Genomic DNA, 22,308 nt, shown 5'->3' on the forward strand with positions numbered 1-22,308 from the left:
GATGCTTTCCATACTGATATCCACGTTATCTTCGGAAAGATTAGACTGCTTCTTTTTTTCCATTTGGGGAGAGAAGAGGAAAATTCCCCCACCATCCTATGAGCACAAAGCCTTCAGCTAAACCAGTGTGCTTTCCTTCACGTAAGACTGTGGCACTTCTGCTGTCCTAAACAAGAGCCACACTCTGAAGGCTGCATTCGACCAAACTCCCCAAGGAACTGCATGGTCTTTAAAGTCAGAAGCACATTCAGAAGAGAGAGCTGATTGGGATCACTGGGATTCTTTAGTGTGAGGTCAACTGAATGATGGGAATCTAACAGGGAATGTTGGCTCCTTCATATCATCAACATAGTGTTGCCAACTGAGGTCACAGAGCCAAGCCCTGTGTTTGCTGCTATATGGGCTATATGAAGAGGTATTTATACTCTATGTTGGGTCCACATACAGCTTCTTTGGTGAAGCAAAGTAATTTACTGATTCAAACCTGCTTGGCTGTGTGGGAAATTTCCACAGCCAGATCCCCTCCAGAATTTCCAATGCCAATTACAATGACTCTCTTTCCAGTGAAACTCTCTGGATTCTTATAGTCCCGGCTGTGGAAGTACTGTCCTTTGAACTTCTCAATTCCTGCAAGGGAAGGGAAAAGAATTATCCGATGAGGTTTATCTGCTATCATTTGTCAAATCATTCATTCTGTTAGCGGTGTGTAGAGTTTAAGCACACATTTCCATATAGTCTCCCTTTACACAGCTGCACTCTTGCCTTCTGAATATATTTGCCTATTTTCTTTTCTCACAGTCTCAGAGCAGAATCTTGTGATTTCCTTATCATGAATAGTCGGCTTAACTCAGGATCTGTTTATATTTTGGACTTGTGGACTCCCAAATCCAAACTCCTTCAGAAAATCTCTATTATCTTTTGTCTTTTCATCCTCTTTAAATACCTACTTTTGGGGTGCCTGGGTGGCTCAGTTGGTTAAGCCAACTGACTTGATTTCCCTCAGGTCATAATCTCACGGTTTGCAGATCAAGCCCTGAGTCAGGCTGCTCCATGCCGAGGGTGAGGAACCTGCTTGGGGTTCTCTCTCTCCCTCTCCCTCTCCCTCTGCCTCTCCCCTGTTCCTGTGTGCACACACACATGCTCGTGTGCATTCTCTCTCTCTCTTTCTGTCTCAAAAGAAATAAACTTAAAATTAAATTAAATACTTCCATTTCAATTGGAGTTTATATGTTTTCATATACTCTAGAATATAATAAATAGAGTGCTTTGTTTTTTTCAAAATGAAAATCCAGGTCAAAGACTATAATTAACTTCTTTCTTGAAGTTTTAATTTCTTCCTTAGAAACTCAATATTCATTTGTTTCCTCAATTGCTGAAAAATCCTTCAACCTTCAAGTTCATGTTCTTTCTTTTGATCCTTAGAAAAACTAAGGTTGTTGTGAAACCAAAGATAGAGCCTTCTAATTTTTCTCTAGTCCCTGAAAATAATGTTATTTCTGCCTCCCAAATGGCAATAATCAAAGTCACCCCAACATCTTTCAGGGGAACATGTAGAATTATTATAAGCCCTTTTTTCATCCCAAGGTAGGAATCACTTAGACCACCATTTTCCCATTCCTCAGAGATCAATCACGGGCATGGCACACAGGCTTCCCTCCTTGTAGACTACTCACCAGGGAAGCTTTCCAAGGGTAAGTGAGCATTGGTGTGATGGCCGGTGCAAACCATGACTCCATCAAAGACATTTACCTCCTTTTCCCCTTCAGATTCTGTAACTACCTCCCATTGGCCTGAAGTGGAGAAATCAGGCTGCTTCTTCACACTGCACACAGTGGTCTGAAAGAAAAGTGATAGCTACGGGAGACTGTAACCATAGCCTGTACAGTGGACATCTTCCCTGACATGTCTCTCTTTGCAGGGTATTAACACATATGATATCACATATGATATCACATAATACAGCTAATGCAGGAATATTTAATTTTCATATTTCACAAATAAGAACTTTTTTGTTTGGGGCTGGGGTCAGAGTGAGAAAACTCCCATGAGGCAGGCTAAATAAAATGGCAGGATAATGTCGCACTCTCCCCTGCTTCTAGAAAAGTGCAAATTACTAGTTCTCTTAGACCAGTACCTGAGATGTCATGCGACACTCGAATAGAACTTCGGCTTCTCCAGTGCTTCTGAGACACCCCATGCATTAAGTGCCTATTCCTCCCCTGACCTCCAGACAAGTCCTATTTGAAAGTTGTTGAGGGGTGCCTGGGTAGCTCTGGGGCACCTGGGTGGCTCAGTCAGTTAAGTGTCTGATTTCTGTGCAGGTCATGATCTTGCGGTTCGTGAGTTCGAGCCCTGCGTCAGGCTCTGTGCTGACAGCTCAGAGCCTGGAGCCTGCTTCAGATTCTGTGTCTCCCTCTGTCTCTGCCCCTCCCCTGCTCATGCTCAGTCTCTCTCTGTCTCAAAAATAAATAAAACACTAAAAAAAAATTAAAAAAAAAAGTTGTTGAGAGAGTAGATCCAAATAGTTCTCATCACAGGGGGAAACAAAAAGGTAGAAGATTTAGGCTTTTTGCCAGTTGTCAGAAATATCTGTGTTGTTGTTGTTTTGTTTTGTTTTTTATGGGCATGGTTAAAGATGACAGAAAAATCATGGAAGACTTAACAGTAAGGAACCATTGGAGTGATCTAGTACAACCATCTTGTTTTACAAACAAGAAAATTTTTACAAACAAGAGACATCAAAGTTTAGGAACTTACTTGCCTGAGGTCACAAGTTGATTAGTGGTAGAGCAAAGACTAGGACTCAAATTTTCATTCCCCATTTCAGTGTTCTTTCTTCTACACCAGAGTTAACTTCTTGGCTTCCTCAATAAGTTCCCAATAACTGCTTCACTGGGTTGTTGTGATCACATAAAACTAATGCATTGGCAAGTACTTCAGAAAGTATAAAAGGCTAAGCAGTAGCAGGTAAGTTGTGGCAGACTGAGAAGGTTTTAAGTTCCCATATCTGTCAGTTCCCCTCTCTAACTGGGAAAACATTTCCTCTCATTTGTTTTATTGCAATTAAATAGTATAAAATGAAGGAATGGAACCATTCTGGCAGGTGGCTTCCAAGATCTGAAGCCCAAAATATACAGAAAAAGGACCTTTCCATGGATATATTTCAGGCACAGAGAAGACATAAGAATAGAGTTGTTGTCTGGATAGGATAGATATATGGGCATATTAAGCCAGTCTTTACTTGTAAACACTGGTAAATGAAACCACACTATTCATTTATTTGACAACTTCAAACACAAAGACACTCACAAAATCTCCTACCTTCAATCGAATATATTTTAGAAGATCAAATTCTTTGGCATACATCCTGAAATACTCCAGGACCTGGGAGTTGTGCATGAAGTTAGGATAATCATCTGGGATGGGATAGTCACTGAAGCACATCATCTCCTTAGAAGTGTTGATGATCACTGATTTGTAAATGCTGGCCCTTCCTTCTTCAGGATTTTCCTACAGTAAATAAGCATTCATAGCAACTTGAGAATTAACTTTATGGTTTATAAACAGTCACTAAACATTTGAAAAAGTTTTCTGAAAGAAATGGCAATGAAAAAGTTATACAGACACACACATCCCTTCACATCGCCAGGTATTTGTGCCCTTGGGTAGTCTCTTCCCCTTGAATCTGAGTGGTCTCTATTACTTGCTTTTGACCAACAGCATGAAGTTGGAATGATACCCAATAGCTTCCAAGACAGTCCTAAGGAGTCTTGCAGCTTTTGCCCTCTGTCTCTTAGAAAGCTTGATCTGGCAGGAGTCAGCAGTTATGTAAGAAGTCCAACTACCTTAAGCCACCATTCTGTGAGTAAGCCCAGGTCAGCCACATGAAGAGAATGTTTGGGAAACAGAGATATGCAGCTAGCCCTTGGAAATTCCATTTATCCCAGCTGAAGTTCTAAATATGTGAGTGAAGAGACCATAGCAGAAAACGAATTTGGAGACATCTGAACTATAATTTTCTTTAAAAAAATTTTTTTAGGGGCGCCTGGGTGGCGCAGTCGGTTAAGCGTCCGACTTCAGCCAGGTCACGATCTCGCGGTCCGTGAGTTCGAGCCCCGCGTCGGGCTCTGGGCTGATGGCTCAGAGCCTGGAGCCTGCTTCCGATTCTGTGTCTCCCTCTCTCTCTGCCCCTCCCCCGTTCATGCTGTCTCTCTCTGTCTTAAAAATAAATAAACGTTGAAAAAAAAAATTAAAAAAAAAATTTTTTTAATGTTTATTTATATTTGAGAGAGACAGAGAGAGAGAAAGAGAAAGAATGTGAGCAGGGGAGAAGCAGAGAGAGACGGAGACAGAACCTGAAGCAGGTTCCAGGCTCTAAGCTGTCAGCACAGAGCCTGACGTGGGGCTTGGACCCATGAGCCATAAGATCATGACCTGAGTTGAAGTCGCACACTTAACCAACTGAGCCACCCAGATGCCCCTAAACTATAATTTTCAAATCTGTGTAGGAACACTGAAAATGGCCTATGATACAATTTTTAGTTAAAAAGGTAACATTACAAAATTAAATTCATATTCTCACCACCAAATGCATAAAACTATGTATGCATAGGGCAATTGTATACCTATGTCTACCCACATTTATATAATTATACATTGTATAAGTTCTCTCCTGTTAGGTAGTTCTCTCTGAATATATTTCACTTATTTATTTATTTTTAATTTTTTTAATGTTTATTAATTTTTGATACAGAGACAGCACAAGCAGGGGAGGGGCAGAGAGAGAGGGAGACACAGAATCGGAAGCAGGCTCCAGGCTCTGCTGTCAGCACAGACAGGGCTGTGCTGCCCAGCACGACGCAGGGCTCTAACTCATTGACCGCGAGCTCATGACCTGAGCTGAAGTCAGACACTCAAATGACTGAGCCCCCCAGTGCCCCTATTTCATTTATTTTTAAGTCAGTATAGCCTGAAAATAGGAAAAACAAGTTGATTTATGAAGGAGGTAGTATTTTTTTCTTCTGTTTTTGTGAAATGTTGTTTATATAACACCCGTACATGACTTAAAAAAAAAAAAAAGCCTTCAGCAAACTAAGAAAAGGGAAAATTTCCTCAATTTGATAAAAACAACTGACAAAACACCTACAGCTAACTTCATAACTTAATAGTGAGAAAATGGACAATTTCCCTCTACAATTGGGAACAAGGCAAAGATGTCCTCTCTCACCACTCATGTTCAACACTATACTAGAAATCCTAGTTGGTGCAATAAGACAGGAAAAGGAAATAGTGGCTGTACCAGATTGCATTCCCACTAACAATGCAAGAAGGTTCCCCTTTGTCCACATCTTCACCAGCACCTGTTGTTTCTTGTGTTGTTGATTTTAGCCATTCTGACAAGTGTGACGTGATATCTCGTGTAGTCTTCATTTGTGTTTCTCTGATTATAAGTGATGTTGAGCATCTTTTCATGTGTCTGTTGGCTATCTGTATGTCTTCCTTGGAAAATGTCTATTCATGTCTTTTGTCCATTTTGAAATTGGATTGTTTTTTGGATGTTGAATTTTATAAATTCTTTATATATTTTGGATACTAGCCCTTTATCAGATATGTCATCTGCAGATATCTTCTTCCATTCTGAAGGTTGCCTTTTAGTTTTCTTGATTGTTTCCTTTGCTGTGCAGAAGCTTTTTATTTTCATGAGGTCCCCAGAGTTTATTTTTGCTTTTGTTTCCCTTGCCTTAGAAGACATATCTAGAAAGAAGTTTCTATGGCTGATGTCAAAGAGGTTACTGCTCATGTTCTCCTCTAGGATTTTTATGGTTTTATGTCTCACATTTAGGTCTTTAATTCATTTTGAATTTTTTTCTTTAAAAAAATTTTTCTTAAACATTTATTCATTTTTTAGAGTGAGAGAGACAGAGCATGAGCCGGGGAGGGGCAGAGAGAGAGGGAGACACAGAATCCGAAGCAGGCTCCAGGCTCCGAGCTGTCAGCACAGGGCCTGACGCAAGGCTCGAACTCACGAACTGTGAGATCATGACCTGAGCTGAAGTCGGACGCTCAACTGACTGAGCCACCCAGGCACCCCTTGAATTTATTTGTCTGTGTGGTGTAAGAAAGTGGTCCATTTTAATTCTTTTGCACGTTGCTGCCCAGTTTTCCCAGCACCATTTTTGAAGAGACTTTTTCCTGTTGGATATTCTTTCCTGCTTTGTCAAACATTAACTGACCATATAGTTGTGGGTTCCTTTCTGGTTTTTCTATTTTGTTATATTGATCCATATGTCTGTTTTTGTAGCAGTACCATACTATTTGGATCACTATATATATAATATATATATATAATATATATATATATTATATTCAATATAACTTGAAGTCTGGAATTGTGATGCCTCCATTTTTGCTTTTCTTTTTCAAGATTGCTTTAGCTATTTGGGGAAAATAGTATGGAGGTTCCAATAAAGTTCCAATAATAGTTAAATAGAACTATCCTATGATACAGCAATTGCACTACTGGGTACTTATCCAAAGAATACAAAAATACTAATTCAAAGATATACATGCACCCCAATGTTTACAGGAATGTTATCTACAGTAGCCAAACTATGGAAATAGCCCAAGTGTTCATAGACTGATGAATGGATAAAGAAAGTATGGTATGTATGTGTGTATACACACACACACACACATTGGAATAATAACCATAAAAAGAATGAAATCTTGCCATTTGCAACAATGTGGATGGAGATAGAGAGTATTATGCTAAGTCATAATGACATAATCAAAGAAGTCAGAGAAAGACAAATGCCATATGATTTAACTCATATGTGGAATCTAAGAAAGAAAACAAACAAGCAAAGGGGAAAAAAAGAGAGGTAAACCAAGAAACAGATTCTTAACTACAGAGAACAAACTGATGGTTACCAGAGAAAAGGTGGGTAGGGTGATGGGTTAAATAGGTGATGGGGATTAAGGAGTGTACTTGTCGTGATGAGCAATGGGTGTTTTATGGACGTGTTGAATCACTATATTGTTTACCTGAAAGTAATATTACACTGTATGTTAACTGGAATATAAATAAAAACATAATAAATAAACAAAAATAAATAAAGTGGCATTAAAGCAAAAAAAAAAAAAAGGAAAGGAAATAAAAGTATACAGATTGGGATGAAGAAATAAAACTATTTTTATCCATAGGTGACATCACTGTTTATGTAGAAAATCCCAATGGATTAAAAAAACAGAAAGAAACCACAACAACCTGGAACTAATAAGCAAGTATAGCAGGGTTGGAGGATATAAGGTTAATATACAAAGCCAATTACTTTCTTATATGCCAGAAATGAGTGATTGGATTTAAATTTACAAAAAAAAAATACTATTTACAATTGGACCCACAAAATTAAATACTTAGTCATGAATCTAATAAAATATGTGTAAGACTTATATGCAGAAACTATAAAACACAGATGAAAAAAATCAAAGTTCTAAATAAGTAGAAAGATCTTCGGTGCTTGTAGATTGAAGGACTCAACATTGTTAACATATCAGTTCTTCTCAAGGTGATCTATAGGTTCAGTGCAATCCCAACCGACATCCCAGCAAGCTATTTTGTAGACAGTGACAACTTGATACTAAAGTTTATATTGAAAGACAAAAGGCCTAGAAAAGCCAACTTTGTCCTTAAGTGTATACTGTGCATAGTGACTTTCTTTCAAAGAGTAGAGTATGGGAAGGAGTGTATAGTATGGCAAGGGAGAAAAAAAGACGAGGGACTTTACAGTGGCAAAATCTGACAAACACAAGGTCATCAAGGTTAACATCAATAGTAGTAAGTCATATTGAGAGTACATACTACTGATGTGATACGATGAGAATGTTACTTTACCTTTATGGTCTTCTTCCCCCAAATCCATAGCCGCAGTCTAACGGTGACAAAAACATCAGGCAAATCCTGACTGAGGGACATTCTATAAAATAACTAATAATCCTCAAAACTGTCAAGGTCATCAAAACAAGGGAAGCCTGATAGGGTGCCTAGGTGGCTCAGTGGGTTAAGCGTCCGACTTCAGCTCAGGTCATGCTCTCATGGTTTGTGAGTTGAAGCCTCGTGTAGAGCTCTGTGCTGACAGTGTGGAGCCTGCTTGAGATTCCCTCTCTCCCTCTCTCTGTGTGCCTGCCCTGCTCATGGGAACCCATGTGCATGCACTCTCTCTCTCTGTCTTTCAAAATAAATAAATAAACATTTAAAAAAAGGTACAATGTCATCCTCATTTATCACCTGAGAAAGCTGGGGTAAAAACTATAGGGAAAAGGTCTCCACATCAATTGCAATGAGAAATAAGTAATGGAGACCTTTATTGAGACCACAGACCAATAAAAGAAGAATCTCTGGATGCACTGACATCAGTATTTGTTAAAGTTTCCCAGGTAACTCTTCACAGTACAGCCACTGCTGAGCACCACTGCTCTATACCCTCTTTGAAGTTCTTCTGTATTCATTCGTCTTTTTTTTTTTTTTTTTTTTTTGGTGGGAAGAGAGTTAATAAATTTAAGAATTATTTATTTATTTTTTAATATTTATTTTTGCGAGAGAGAGAGACAGAGCGCAAGCAAGGTAGGGGCAGAGAGAGAGGGAGACACAGAATCTGAAGCAGCCTTCAGGCTCTGAGCTGTCAGCACAGAGCCTGATACAGGGCTTGAACTCATGAACTGTGAATTCGTGACCTGAGCCGATGTCATGGGCTTAACTGAGCCACCCAGGTGCCCCTAAGAGTTTTTTTAAAAGCTACTCATATAACGGTATTTATTACTTAACTTTATATTTTAGGTATGCCTGGGTGGCTCAGTCAGTTAAACACCCGACTCTTGATTTTGGCTAGCGTCATGATCTCACAGTTCATGGGATTGAGCCCTTCATAAGGCTGTTCACTAACAGTGTGGAACCTGCTTGGGATTCTCTCTACCTCCCTCTCTCTCTGCCCTTCCCCTGCTTGTGCTCTCTCTCTCTCTCTGTCAAAAATAAATAGGGGAGCCTGGGTGGCTCAGTCAGTTGAGCGTCTAACTTCAGCTCAGGTCATGATCTCACGGTTCGTGGTTTGAGCCCCACGTTGGGCTCTGCACTGACAGCTCAGAGCCTGGAGTCTGCTTCAGATTCTGTGTCTCGCTGTCTCTCTGGCCCTCCCCTGCTCATGCTGTGTCTCACTCTTTCTCAAAAATAAATAAACATTAAAAAATTTTTTTTAATTAAAAATAAATAAAGAATGTTTTTATATTTTAAATTAACATTTATCAATACACCACATTTTACATTATATTGTATACACATGGTATCTTTCTTTATATTACATATATATATATGCTCTGTTTTTTAAGATACTATTTTTAAGTAATCACTACACCCAACCTGGGGCTCAAACTTACAACCCTGAGATCAAGAATCACATGCTCTACTGACTGAGCCAGTCACGCACCCCTACATATGCTGTTTAGAGCTTTACAACTGGAAATGTAGTTCTCAGATTAGCAGCATCTATATAACCTAGGGGCTTATCAGATATGCAGAATCTTTGAAGGAGCACATGCACCCTAATGTTTATAGCAGCACTATCAGCGATAGCCCAAGTATGGAAAGAACCCAAACTGATTCATCGACTGATGAATGGATAAAGATGTGGTATATATGTACAAGGGAATATTACTCGGCCATCAAAAAGAATGAAATCTTGCCATTTGCAATGACATGGATGGAGCTAGAGGGTATTATGCTAAGCAAAATTGGTCACAGAAAGACAAATATCATATTATTTCACTCATATATGGAATTTAAGAAACAAATGACGAACATTTGTTTCTTAAAAGGGGAAGGGAAGGAAAAATGAAATAAGATATAAAAACAGAGAGGGAAGCAAACCCTAAGAGATTCTTAACTATGGAGAACAAAGTGACAGTAGCTGGAGGGGAGGTGGGTGGGGGGATGGGCTAAATGGGTGATGGGCATTAAGGAGGGCACTTGTGATGAGCACTGGGTGTTATATGTAAGTGATGAGTCACTAAATTCTACCCCTGGAACCAGTACTACACTATATGTACACAACTAACTTGAATCTAAATAAAATTTTGGAAGAAAAAATTTAAGAAAGAAATGCAGAATTTTGGCAGCACTCCAGATTAATGAATCAGAATGCATTTTGGCAAAATCTCCAGTGATTCATATGCACATTAAAGTTCGAAAGCACTGCTTTGGTATGCTTTAAGGATTTAGAAAACTCAGATTGACTAAAGACTCTTTTTTTTTTAATTTTTTTAATGTTTATTTATTTTTGAGACAGAGAGACAGAGCATGAATGGGGGAGGGGCAGAGAGAGAGGGAGACACAGAATCAGAAGCAGGATCCAGGCTCTGAGCCATCAGCCCAGAGCCCGACGCGGGGCTCGAACTCGCAGACCATGAGATCGTGACCTGAGCTGAAGTCGGACGCTTAACCAACTGAGCCACCCAGGCTCTCCTAAAGACTCTTAAAAAAGTATTTTCCAGCATTAAATACGTATTAAATCCTCAGCATTCATAAGGAGTTTATCATTTTAAAGCTATTTCACTCCTAAAGTAATATTAAAGTGTGAAGAATCAAAAAGATACATTTCCCATTAGCACCTACTTTCCACTATCAGTCTGATCTAATGTTAATGAGGAGACCAAGAAATGACTGAAATTAATGTCTTGAGAACTTATAAGTAATTATTACTGCAAAGTATTCAGCAATAACAAGAAGAAGGCAAGTGGAGACTGAATCCTACTCCTGTTTTGCAAGTGGAATGGAGACATAGGAAAAGAGATGGGAGAGTGCAAGCGACAGTGTCGGAGAAGAAAAACATGTATGCTGAATCTCTAAGACCTATCACAAGAAAAAGAAAATGGCAGCCCTGAGTGCCCGATGTCTTACTGGACACGTGGCAGCAATGGTAGAATTCCAAAGTGCTTGGGATGATCCTATGTGTGAAACCCCCAGTGAATCACAGAAAGGTTGTGGGGGCGAGGAAGCAGGACTCCAAATAATAAGGGGGTGGTAGAAACAGATCTCAGAGGAAATTCTTGACCAAACAACATTGGCATGTAAGAGATGTTTATTTCCAAATTAATGGATGTTTATAATACCTCAGGACCCACAACTGTATAACTGTGGAATATATGAGAATGAAAGTCTCTATTTCCATAAGCATTCTTTTTTTTTTAATGTTTATTTTGAGAGAGAGAGAGAGAGAGAGAGAGAGAGAGTCTGCACGCTCGTGAGTGGGGTGGGAGCAGAGACAGAGGGAGACACGGAAAATCCCAATCAGCTCCATGCTATCAAGCGCAGAGCCTGACACGGGGCTCGAACCCACAAATGGTGAGATCACAACCTGAATTGAAATCAGTTCACCACCCAGGTGTCCCTCCACAAGCATTGTAAGCAGCCAATCAAGACATTGTGCTTCTCAAGGGATTAAACAAAAAAATTCTTAATGTTTATTTATTTTTGAGAGAGAGAGAGACAGAGCCAAGCAGGGAAGAGAGAGGGAGACAGAATTCGAAGCAGGCTCCAGTCTCCGAGCTGTAAGCACAGAGCCTGATGCGGGGCTCGAATTACAGACTGCGAGGTCATGAGCCGAAGTCAGAAGCTTAACTGACTGAGCCACCCAGGTGCCCCAAGGATTTATTTATAAAGCATAAATATATTTGACACTTAACATGTGGCAGGCATTACACTTGGCTCTAGAAATATAGTGTGTGTGTGTGTGTGTGTGTGTACATGTATGTATATGTGTAAGTATATTACATACAATATAATAATAGGCACAGATGTAGTCTGTCTTAACAGAGGTTAGAGAGTTATGATGACATATAGCTTATTTATTTTTAAGGAAGCAAAGCCCGATGCAGGACTTGAACTCATGATCCATGAGATCATGACCTGAGCCAAAAGTTGGACGCTTAACTGACTGAGCCATCTAGTCGCCCCTCAAGTTAAGTTTTTAACAGAGAACAAGTTTAAACCACTTTGGAATTAAAAGCCAGAAACCTGATAATCAGGTAGAATGGGGTCCTGAAGTGATTTCATGCCTGATCAGTCATTGCCAAACCTGGCTGTGATGCTTACCAAAGACACCAAAAGCTTGGGCCCCACTCCAGGGTCTCTGAATAATAATAATTATAATAGGGGCACCTGGGTGCCTCAGACATTTAAACTTCTGACTCTTGATTTTTTTCTGCTAGTAGGTACAGACACAGGATTTGAACCCAGGCTGTGATTTTAACCTCTATACTAAGTTCTGGCTGGATTTCAAAAGTATGATTTTCTACTAATTACCAAACACTAATTAATAGCCTTTTCAGCTTGTGCCCAAAACTAAGGCATGGGGGTTCTGCCAAGGAGTATTCACTCTAGGTCTGAATAAGGACTATTGTCAAATAGAGTTTGTTCCTCAAGACAGAGTCAAGATGCTATAAAGCCATTTTTAAGCAGTTGGTCAACATTGTCTTCTTTTATGAAATCTGAAACACATCTGGACACCTTAATGCCATTCATTGGTTTAGAAAGTGATTTTATTTTATTTTTTAATGTTTGTTTATCTTTGAGAGACAGAGACTGAGTGTGAGCAGGGAAGGGGCAGAGACAGAGGGACGCAGGCTCCAGGCTCTGAGCTGTCGGCACAGAGCCCACCGAATGCAGGGCTCAAACTCACAAACCATGAGATCATGACCTGAGCTGAAGTCAGACGCTTAACCAACTGAGCCACCCAGGTGCCCCTAAAAAGTGATTTGAAAAGCAAACCCAAATGCATGCCACTTTGAAGATCCGTAAAGGAGGTTGGTATTCTTTGGCATATAATTATTTTAACTATCTTTTAAGTAGATGATACCTAAACTTAGTAACAAGTTGTAGGACTGGATGTAAATATTAATAACTCAATTTTAAAACTGAATATATGCAAGGACAAGAAATCCCAGTTGCAGGCACCCTCTGCCCTCTTAAGACAGGCCGTGAGTTTGAGCCCCGTATTGGGCTCTGTGCTGACTTGGAGCACACAGCAAATATATTTATGCTTTATAAATAAATCCTTGGGGCGCCTGGATGGCTCATTCGGTTAAGCTTCTGACTTCGGCTCATGACCTAGCAGTCCGTGATTCGAGCATCGGGCTCTGTAACATCGGGCTCCGTGACATCGGACTCTGTGCTGACAGCTCAGAGCCTGCTTCGGACTCTGTCTCCCTCTCTCTCTCTGCCTCTCCCACCGCTCATGCTCTGTCTCTCTCTCTCAAAAATAAGTTATAAAAACATAAAAAAAGTTTTTTACATTGAACCAGAACTGAAAGAAGGAGAGGGGACGAGAGGGGAGTGGAAGGATCATAAAGTTAGAGGACTGAAAAGGGGATCCCCGGAAGGAGTTGTAAGCAGGTATTTCAAGATCACTTACTTATTAATGCAGACCAGGAGCAACCACTCTAAATTTTCTAACTACTTTACATTTTCTTTTCTTTTCTTTTTTAAAAATGTTTATTTATATGAAACAGAAAGACGGAGAGGAAGTGCAGCGGAGGGGCAGAGAAAGGGAGACACAGAATCTGAAGCAGGCTCCAGGCTCCGAGCTGTCAGCACAGAGCCTGATGTAGGGCTTGAACTCAAGAACCGTGGGATCATGTGAATGACCCTTCACCAACTGAGCCACCCAGGCACCCCACCACTTTACATTTTCTAATATTTGTTATTTTTTTACACTCCACCCTCACACTGCCCACCTGCAAGATTGTTACTCTCTTTCAGATAGCAGCAAAACTCATTAAATGAAAATGATCTCTGGGGCATTTTCATAGACATCAGTAAAGAAACCTGTGTCCTATTTTGCTGCCAGCATAGGGAAAGAAGAACCTGAATAGCACCTGAGGTGGTAGCAGCTGAGAAGAGGTCAGCAGGTTGAATTCTTCCAAGTTTAATCATTATTAAACCCATCATACATTTCCTGATGAAAGATAAAATATCTTGTTGTTGGAGGAGGTCATCAAGAGGTAATGATCACTGGTTGACTAAAAGGCTAGGCTTAGGCAGTTGGAGGCTCCTCACCCCTTCTCCTATCTTTGGGCAAATCTCCATTGAATTCTGGGTAAATCAAACAAGTGCTGAGGGGAAGCCTCAACTGGCAACCAGTAAGCCTGTCATCCTTGCAGACTGGTAACTGTGAAACAATATAAATTGCCTGTGGGGCACAAGGAACTAGGAGAAGCAATCCAAAACTGCAGTAAGTGACCGTAGTGCTTTCAACAGCCCAACATTGCCAGTGAAAGAGTCAGATGGCTCATGGTGAATGACCGCACACTACCTAGAATTGAACAAGGTAGTGCGTCCCCATCCAGACAGCTGTGCCCAACGTTGCCACCATCTTAGATACCTTGGCCAGAGTCCTAGGAGTGCACTGTGCTGCACTGGACTTAGCAAATGCCTTTTTTCAGTATACCCCTGACCACTGAGTCACAAGACCAATTGGCGTTTACATGGGAGAGGCAACAATGGGCCTTCCAAGTGCTTCTCCAGGGTTACCTGCACAGCCCTACCCTATGTCATGGGATGGGAGCCTGAGACCCATCCTGGTCTCCTCCATATCACTAAAATGGGCCCATTACATTGATAATACAATGTTAACATGGGAAGACTTGCTTCTGCTGCAGGACACCCTGGAAGCTTTATTGGAGAGAGAGAGGATGGGCAGTGAACCCACAAAAAATTCAAGGCCAAGACATCACTGTAAAGTTTTTGGGAGCTGTCTGGTCGTATAAGACTTCTGTTGTCCCAGATAGGTGTAAGCCTATCCAACCCCTAATAATGTGAATGAGATGCCAGTCTTTGTAGGGATTTAGGGGCTTTGGAGGACTTTTATTCCCCAGCTGATACAGTGTCCCCTTGCCTTATATCACCTGGTAAAGAACAGTAAGACACCCCCCCCCCAACTGGGGATCAGAGCAGTAAGCTGTCTTTGAAAGGCCAAAATGCTAGAAGGCAGGTTAGTTCTGAGCATCGCTCAAGCAAGACTGCCATTTGAATTAGATGGGTCTGTGACTCCGGAATATATGAGCTGGACACTGGCAGAAACAAGAGAAGAGGAGAGTACTCCTAGGAATTTGGGTTAGCTCTGGAAGTAGGTAACAACCTGACATACCACCATAGAGCAACAGCTCCTATCAGTGTACCAAGGTCCCCTTCAGGTTAAGCCTCTCACTAAGGAACAGCACATTGTGGTAAGAGCTTCCCTACCTATGAAGGGATGGGTTGAAAATACGTTCCATTGACCCACCTCTGCTATGGCTCAAACTCCCACTGTGATTGAGTGGCATGCCTGTTTGCAGCAGAGGAGCACCCTGTCCAGCAGCCTACTAGAAATGCAGGTACAGTTAGGACCTGTGGGGTATATCGATCCTCCAAGTGCCCCTGCCCCTATACCTGTTGTGTCCCTGTAGCCTGTGGGGAGGTAGTGGGGAAATTTTGGCTGATGTCTGGTACACAGATGGGTCTAGTCCAGGAAATCCCTCTGTGAGGACTGCAGTTACTACTTAACCCAATAATGACACCATCTGGATGGAAACAAGAACAAAGAACAAAGTTCAGCAGCCAGTGGGCTGAACTCAGAACAGCTTGGCTGGCGATCAATCGCTCGTAAGTTCTAGCTGTTAATCCTTTGTTAACCCTTTGCACTGACAATTGGATTGTTTTAAAGGGATGAGACCCATGGCTTGGACATTGGGAAGCTGAGGGGTGGATGATCATGAATAAGCCCTTGTGGGGATCAAGATATGTAAAAAGACATTTGGGTCTACCTACAAGGGGCTGTGGTACAGGCTGTCTTCTACATTCCTGCTTATAAAGTATGACATCCCCTGGCAATCAGGAAGCTGATACCTTAGCCCGTATTGCCCTTGAACTACAGTGACTCATGTTTTGTGTGTTCTAAACAATGCCAAAGGTAAATACCAAAGGAATCTTGAGTCACCCACCAGCGTTCTCAACCAGTATGGGACTGGCAAATTGATTATATCATCTCCATCCCTCTGTGTGAAGGTTGTACATATGTCCTGGTTTGTGTGGACACTGGCGTCTGGCCTAGTCCAAGCTTTCCCCTGGCACTATGCAAACCAGGCTGCCACCATTAGGGGATTATAGAAACTGAATATCATGTATGGATACCTTCATCAGTAGATGTGATGGTGGGGGGGAGGGTCCCATTTCAAGGGTCATGATGTGCAAGACTGGTCAAAGTCATGACAGTGAGGAGTGCCTGGGTGGCTCAGTCAGTTAAGCATCTGACTCTTGATTTTGGCTCATGGTTTGTGAGATCAAGTCCCACATCGGGCTCTGTGCTGACAGCGTGGAGCCTGCTTGGGATTCTCTCTCCCTCTCAAAATAAATAAACATTAAAAAAAGAGTCTTGAAAGTAAAAAGAGGTTCCTGCTTCCAAGCAGCAGGGTTGGTAGAAAGGAAAAATGGAATATTAAAGGAGCAGATGACATTACTAACAGGTAAAACCACCTTGGCCAAGTAGACTAAGGTACGATTCCAGGCATTAACACATTTTCATGATCAACCAGTAAGACCTGTTGCCCCAACTCATACCAAGGATCAACAAGTTATGCTGCTGAAAACACCAAATCCCATCACACCTGGGAAAGTCATTATCTACTGGAATTTGCAGTGGGAAGTTCTGCTGGGATTGGTGGTTATTTTGCACTCCTGGGTGAGGAGGAACTAGTCAGTCTCTTCTGGGATCCCATTGTTCTGCTATAAGCTTAACCTGTTGTTGAAACATACTATACCTGCAATGGAACAGGTACCATTAAAAGAGGGGGAGAAGATGGGGGTCTTGCTCTGGCATAACCCACCCCTAATCCATCTCACGCCTGACAGTGCCGCCTCCCCTGGCCAACATGGATGGTATACATGACTTGGTCAAAGTCCTAAAACTGTAGCCACACTAACATCTAAAGATGAGGCCTTGGCATTCTTGTAGCAGGGAAATACCTCCCCATACAATTTCCTACTAAACATCTGTTTGACCTTAGACTCTGCTGCTCCTTTGGTGTCCAGTTGCAGGATGGGCACCTGATGGAAATACCTTTCAGTGGGCCCACTCTTATGTCCAACAAAGAAGTCAATCCAACCGATGGGTATGTGGGCAGCTGCCCCCCTCTTGCTCCTCAGGCTTGCCACGGTGGGTATCGCCCTTCCAGGAAAGGGACTAAAAGGCCCTAACACAGTACATTAAGAAGGATGAGCTAGGACTAGCACTCTTGATTTCATCTGATGTTACCAGTACTAATCTGGAAACCTGGCCCATGGCACACACGATCAATAACACTGGGCATGGGTCTTCTTTTTCTATCAATTAAACTACACATTTATTAGACTGCTGAATGGATTGGTTCTAGAAATACCACCACTGAGCCAGATCTGGGATGAGTTTATGGACATTCGAACACCTGGGCACCCCTTTATTAGGAAGAGAAAAGTCATTCTAAACAGAACCAACCCAGCTGTAACAAGAATATGAGATAGACATCATGGGAACTGTGTAATCATCCTGTCATATTAAGGGAAAGTGACTGGTTTGGCACTGACTGGTCACATCACCCGGGTATTTATTGGGTAGCCACCCAAAGGGGCTCAGTGGTTGTGTGGCACAAATCTTTGGCTATGGCTCCCACCTGGGTGGTGGGACCACTGCACCATGGGTTTTCCCTTGGCACAGGGGAGAATCGCCCCCCTCCCCACCACCATGGTAACAATAGTTGCCAATTTCTCTCTTCTCAAGACTAGGTAGGTACACCGTGTCTTTCACTGACGGATTATTTGGCTGTGGCTGTTGTCTTTGTTTCCTCCATTGGTTTGGCGGACGTTATAGCACATATAGATGCCCTTACTAAATTCATCCAGGAAATATTAAATGATAACCAACAAAACTTGTCCTTACTGAATACTGAAATATCTCTAGTGAGAAGAACTGCCCTCCAAAATAGAATGGCTTCGGGCATTATTTTTGTCTCAAAAGGAGGCACCCGTGCCATTATCCGAACAGGTATGCTGTGTGTTCATACCTGATGAGTCTGCTAATGTATCGCCTTTACTAAATCACATGAGAACATAAGTGAATCCCTGAAGGAGCCACCCCCAAACTAGGGAACTTAATAAATCAGTTGTTGGAATCATGCAGCTCTTGGTGGAAAAAATAATTGTTTTGAGAATCATTATCTTAATCTGTGTTTTCTTTTGCATGTAACCACACTGTTGCTATGGTATCTGCCCCCCAGTGCAGACAGACACCAAATGAACCACCTCCGTGATACTGAAACCCCTTGCTGACTGCTTAGGGGACACTATGGAAGAGGGGGTTGTGTGACACTCCCCCCCCCCCCCCCCGTAAAAGCTGGTCAGGAGAAGTGGCATGTTGGGAGGAGGTCATCGAGAGGATGTGACCACAGGTTGACCCAGGAATTGGACCCTCAGAGACTTCTTGGAATGTGCATTCTGCTTGCCTTCCTAGTGATGTGGTGTTGAGACCATGTGCATGGTACTGATGGAAGCCAGTTGACGCCTCTATATGAATTTTTAACATGTGGTGGGTGCAGAGATCTACGTGTATTACTGCTGCCCAGGACAAGCCTCATATTTAAGGTCCCTTGCTTATTTAAACCTGCCATCTACCAACCTGGAGTGGCCTGCCACTTTTTTGGGTCTTTCTGTGCGCTCAAGTTTCAAATTACACCTGGGGAGCTCCTGAGGTTGCAAACTAACACTCCTGTGGGGCCCTTAGTGGCAGAGAGGTTTACAAGTATTAAAGAACCAGGAGACTTACCTGGAACCTCCAGAGTCCTCCGATGTCATGAGTCCTTTCAAAACAGACTGGTTCCAAGCCTTCTTCCAGGCAGCACTTGATAGAAGAGAGCCCGCTTGCACCTCCTCCAATCACAGCAATTCTTTTCTTGGTCATGGTCTCCAGATGTCTTCCCCAGGCTGGATCGATGTAACCTGTCCAAAAAAAAAAAAAAAAAAAAAAGGGACAAAAGACAGAAAGCACACATCAGTTAACACATTTCGAGGAAGAGAGACCTTGGTCTCCGCATCCAAATAAATGCTGCCTCAACAGGTGCTTTGGGGGAAGCCAGATTCTGCCTTCCCTTTGGCTGTAGGGAATGGCTGCGCAAAGGATATGGGAGCCCTGCGTTTGCAAGACCCAGAGCTGAGAGCCCCACTGCGGTAACCCATCTCACTGTCTTTTGCAGCACTTGGCCAATCTTTCAGCTGTCATGCAGGGGCTACTCTGCCCTTCAGCTGTTATCAAAGACATATAAAGGAACTGAGTGCAAACAGCAACAGCCAATGGGGAGGAGCCATTCCTCTCCACCTCCTTCCAGCCAAAGCCCAGCCACTCAGCGGCACCCACTCCCTCCTGCAGCGAAAATATAACGTGGGCCAACCCTGCTTTGGGCAGAAAAAAAAATCCTACAACCTTTATTTTTCAGTTGTGGCCGCCCAGACACGCAACTACCCTCCCTGGAGACAGAGTGGCCCTGTGTCTCTATCCCTCCCCGCCCTTCCACATCCACTTTTAACTTCCTGGTATCTGTCTTAAAGTGACAAACTCCTCCTGGTGAAGGGAAACCAGCGACAACCCCAAAGCAAGTCTCGCTCTAAAGGCTTGAGTGGAGAACGCCTTTCAGGAGATCTGTTAAAACAGACCCCAGCATCCTCCTTCCCCCTCCCACCCCACTCTCACCTCACAGAGTGGCTCTTTAGTTCCCCGCTGGTGGTAGAAATTTACTTACAATACCTGTGCACTGAGCTTGCTGCTGGCGTTCAGTGAGAAAGGGATTGTTTCCTCCTTAGAGGAGCTTATAGTTTAGCAGAGAAGTCCAAACATAAACAGAATTTCGATAAAATAGAAAAACTTTTTAAAAGTGGTTTCTCTCACACAGTTACATATGTGATTAAAAACATAAATATCCACTTTGAAAATAGAACTTGAGGGGCGCCTGGGTGGCCAAGAATCTGACTTTGGGTCAGGTCATGATCTTACAGATCGGGCCAGTGAGTTCTAGCCCCTCCTGCACGCGCATCCAGCTCTGTGCTGACAGCTTGGAGCCTGGAGCTGCTTTGGATTCTGTCTGTCTCTCTCTCTCTACCTCTCCCCTGCTCATGCTTTGTCTCTCTGTCAAAAATAAACATTAAAAAAAAAATTAAAAACAATAAAACAATTTTTTTCAAATATAAAATCATGCAGAGGAGGCCAGTGTAAGGGATGTAGGATTTCACACACCGAGTCAGAATCAGCGCCTGTCCAACCCAGGAGTCTGCTCTGGCAGATGTGAGGGGTTGTTGGAGATAAGCAGTGGCTGATGCCATCCATCTGTTTACCTTCTACTTACTCTCTCAGTCAACTTGGCTTAAGATGGTTTGATGTCAATAATGTCAGCCCTGGGTTTTGACTTGATGGCCTCCCCCAAAAGCATCCTCCATGGACCGATAATTATCATTTCTCAAGGACTCACCTTGTGTGTTTCAAAAAGCCTGACGGGAATGAACCCATGTAATTTCTCAGCAACCCCATGAGGCAAGCATATCATCACCCTCATCTTCCCAGTAAGTGGAAAGGCAAGGATGCAAACCACGCAGTTTAATTTACAAACGAGTTACTCATAAATTGGATAATTTTGAATGTACTAGAGATGCCTAGGTTCAGGAAAACAGTGAATACTTTTACAAACTGCATATTAATCCCTCCCTTATTGATTTACTTTTACAATTTCAGAACAATGCAAGAATTACTTTTAAAACTTAATATTTTAAAATGTAATATTACTTTAGTTCTTTACTACTTAGTGTTTTGCAATTACAAATAATTAAGTCAATTACTCAAAAACTTTTTTTTTTTTTAGGAGCACCTGGATGACTCAGTTGGTTAAGTGGTTAAGCATCCGACTTCAGCTCAGGTCATGATCTCATAGTTTGTGAGTTCAAGGCCTGCCTTGGGCTCTGTGCTGACAGCTGAGAGCGTGGAGCCTGCTTCAGATTCTGTGTCTCCCTCTTTCTCTGCTCCTCCCCTGCTTGTGCTCTTTCTCTCTCAAAAATAAATAAACATTTAAAAACAATTTTTTTAGTTTATTTATTTATTTAGAGACAGAGACAGCATGAGCGGAGGAGGGGCAGAAAGAGGGAGAAGAGAGAGAATCCCGAGACTCTGCTCTGTCAGCACAGAGCCCCACACAGGCCTCAAACTCAGGAAACTGTGAGATCATGACCTGAGCCAAAACCGAGAGTTGGATGCTTAGCCAACTGAGCCACCCAATTACTTTTAAATTTGGAAAATACGTTTTGTATTATTTTTAAATTACTTGTAAAATGTTTTAAGCCTTGACTCAAATTCTGTTTGGTCTAACTGCCAGTTTGCAAATGAGAGGATTTCTTCACCGGGCTGTAACAATACGTACAAACTAAAATACGGGTAGGTTCTACCCAGTTACTCATGCTATTGGGAAAGAACAGTAACACAAATAACAGGATAGATGACAGTGACTAATTCCAAGGTAATATATATGAGGCTTTTGAAGGAGTGTGTGTACATGCATGTATGCATGTGTGTGTGCATACATGTGGAATTGTCCAGAGGAGTTTCTGCAAAGGTCTAACCCAGGAGGGGCTTTTGAACAACATAGCCTTACCTCTAGTCAGAGGTTCTCCCATGTCCTAATTCTTTCTGTTAAGTCTGCATTTTACATTCATTCAATATATATTGCACTTTGGAGGCCACTTCTTTTAAGATGGCAGCCGTAAAAGAAGGAGCTTAGCTTAGATCTTGTTTGAAGAACTTCCTGATCAGCACCGGACTGTGACATGAGTGAGAAATATACATTTGTTGAATTAACACTTGGAGATTTGTTATGGTAGTAACGCCTGCATCAATTAACCCCGGCTACTACAGGAGTCACTTACAGCATAGCAGCAGCTATGCTACACCTGCTGTGGGCTAGGTTTTTTGTTAGGCACAGAGGAGGGAGGGAAAAATCATACCGAAAGGACCTGAGGAGATAAAGCACAGGCATTGTGGTAGACTGAAAACATGGTCCCAAAGAGATCCATGTTCTAATCCAAAGAACCTGTGGATGTTACCTTATATGACAAAAGAGACTTTGCAGATGCGGTTAAGGTAAGGATCTTTCAGATGAGGAGATTATCCTGGATTATCCAGGGAGGCTAATGTAATCAGAGGTGTCGCCATAAAAGGGAAA

The 22,308-nt window shown here is 42.1% G+C and overlaps 1 protein-coding gene across 2 annotated transcripts in view; it reads right to left on the bottom strand.

Moving 5' to 3' along the window:
* FMO5 (flavin containing dimethylaniline monoxygenase 5) overlaps positions 1 to 19,630 on the bottom strand; it is a 35,066-nt gene extending 15,436 nt beyond the window's left edge. Inside the window, exons 1-5 of one of the 2 annotated variants that reach the window (XM_043576017.1) lie at positions 19,533 to 19,630; positions 18,879 to 19,051; positions 3,322 to 3,510; positions 1,674 to 1,836; positions 485 to 627 (exon numbers count right to left, since the gene is read on the bottom strand). In XM_043576017.1, the coding sequence (XP_043431952.1) occupies positions 485 to 627; positions 1,674 to 1,836; positions 3,322 to 3,510; positions 18,879 to 19,013 (630 nt within the window). In that variant the 5' untranslated portion in view covers positions 19,014 to 19,051; positions 19,533 to 19,630. Of the gene's footprint in view, positions 1 to 484; positions 628 to 1,673; positions 1,837 to 3,321; positions 3,511 to 18,878; positions 19,052 to 19,293; positions 19,427 to 19,532 lie in introns of those variants that run through there. The other variant, XM_043576016.1, reaches the window with a different exon arrangement.
* Between the last annotated feature and the right edge of the window lie 2,678 nt (positions 19,631 to 22,308).

The sequence above is a fragment of the Prionailurus bengalensis genome, chromosome C1, assembly GCF_016509475.1.
Source record: "Prionailurus bengalensis isolate Pbe53 chromosome C1, Fcat_Pben_1.1_paternal_pri, whole genome shotgun sequence".
In the NCBI taxonomy this organism is placed as follows: Eukaryota; Metazoa; Chordata; class Mammalia; order Carnivora; family Felidae; genus Prionailurus; species Prionailurus bengalensis.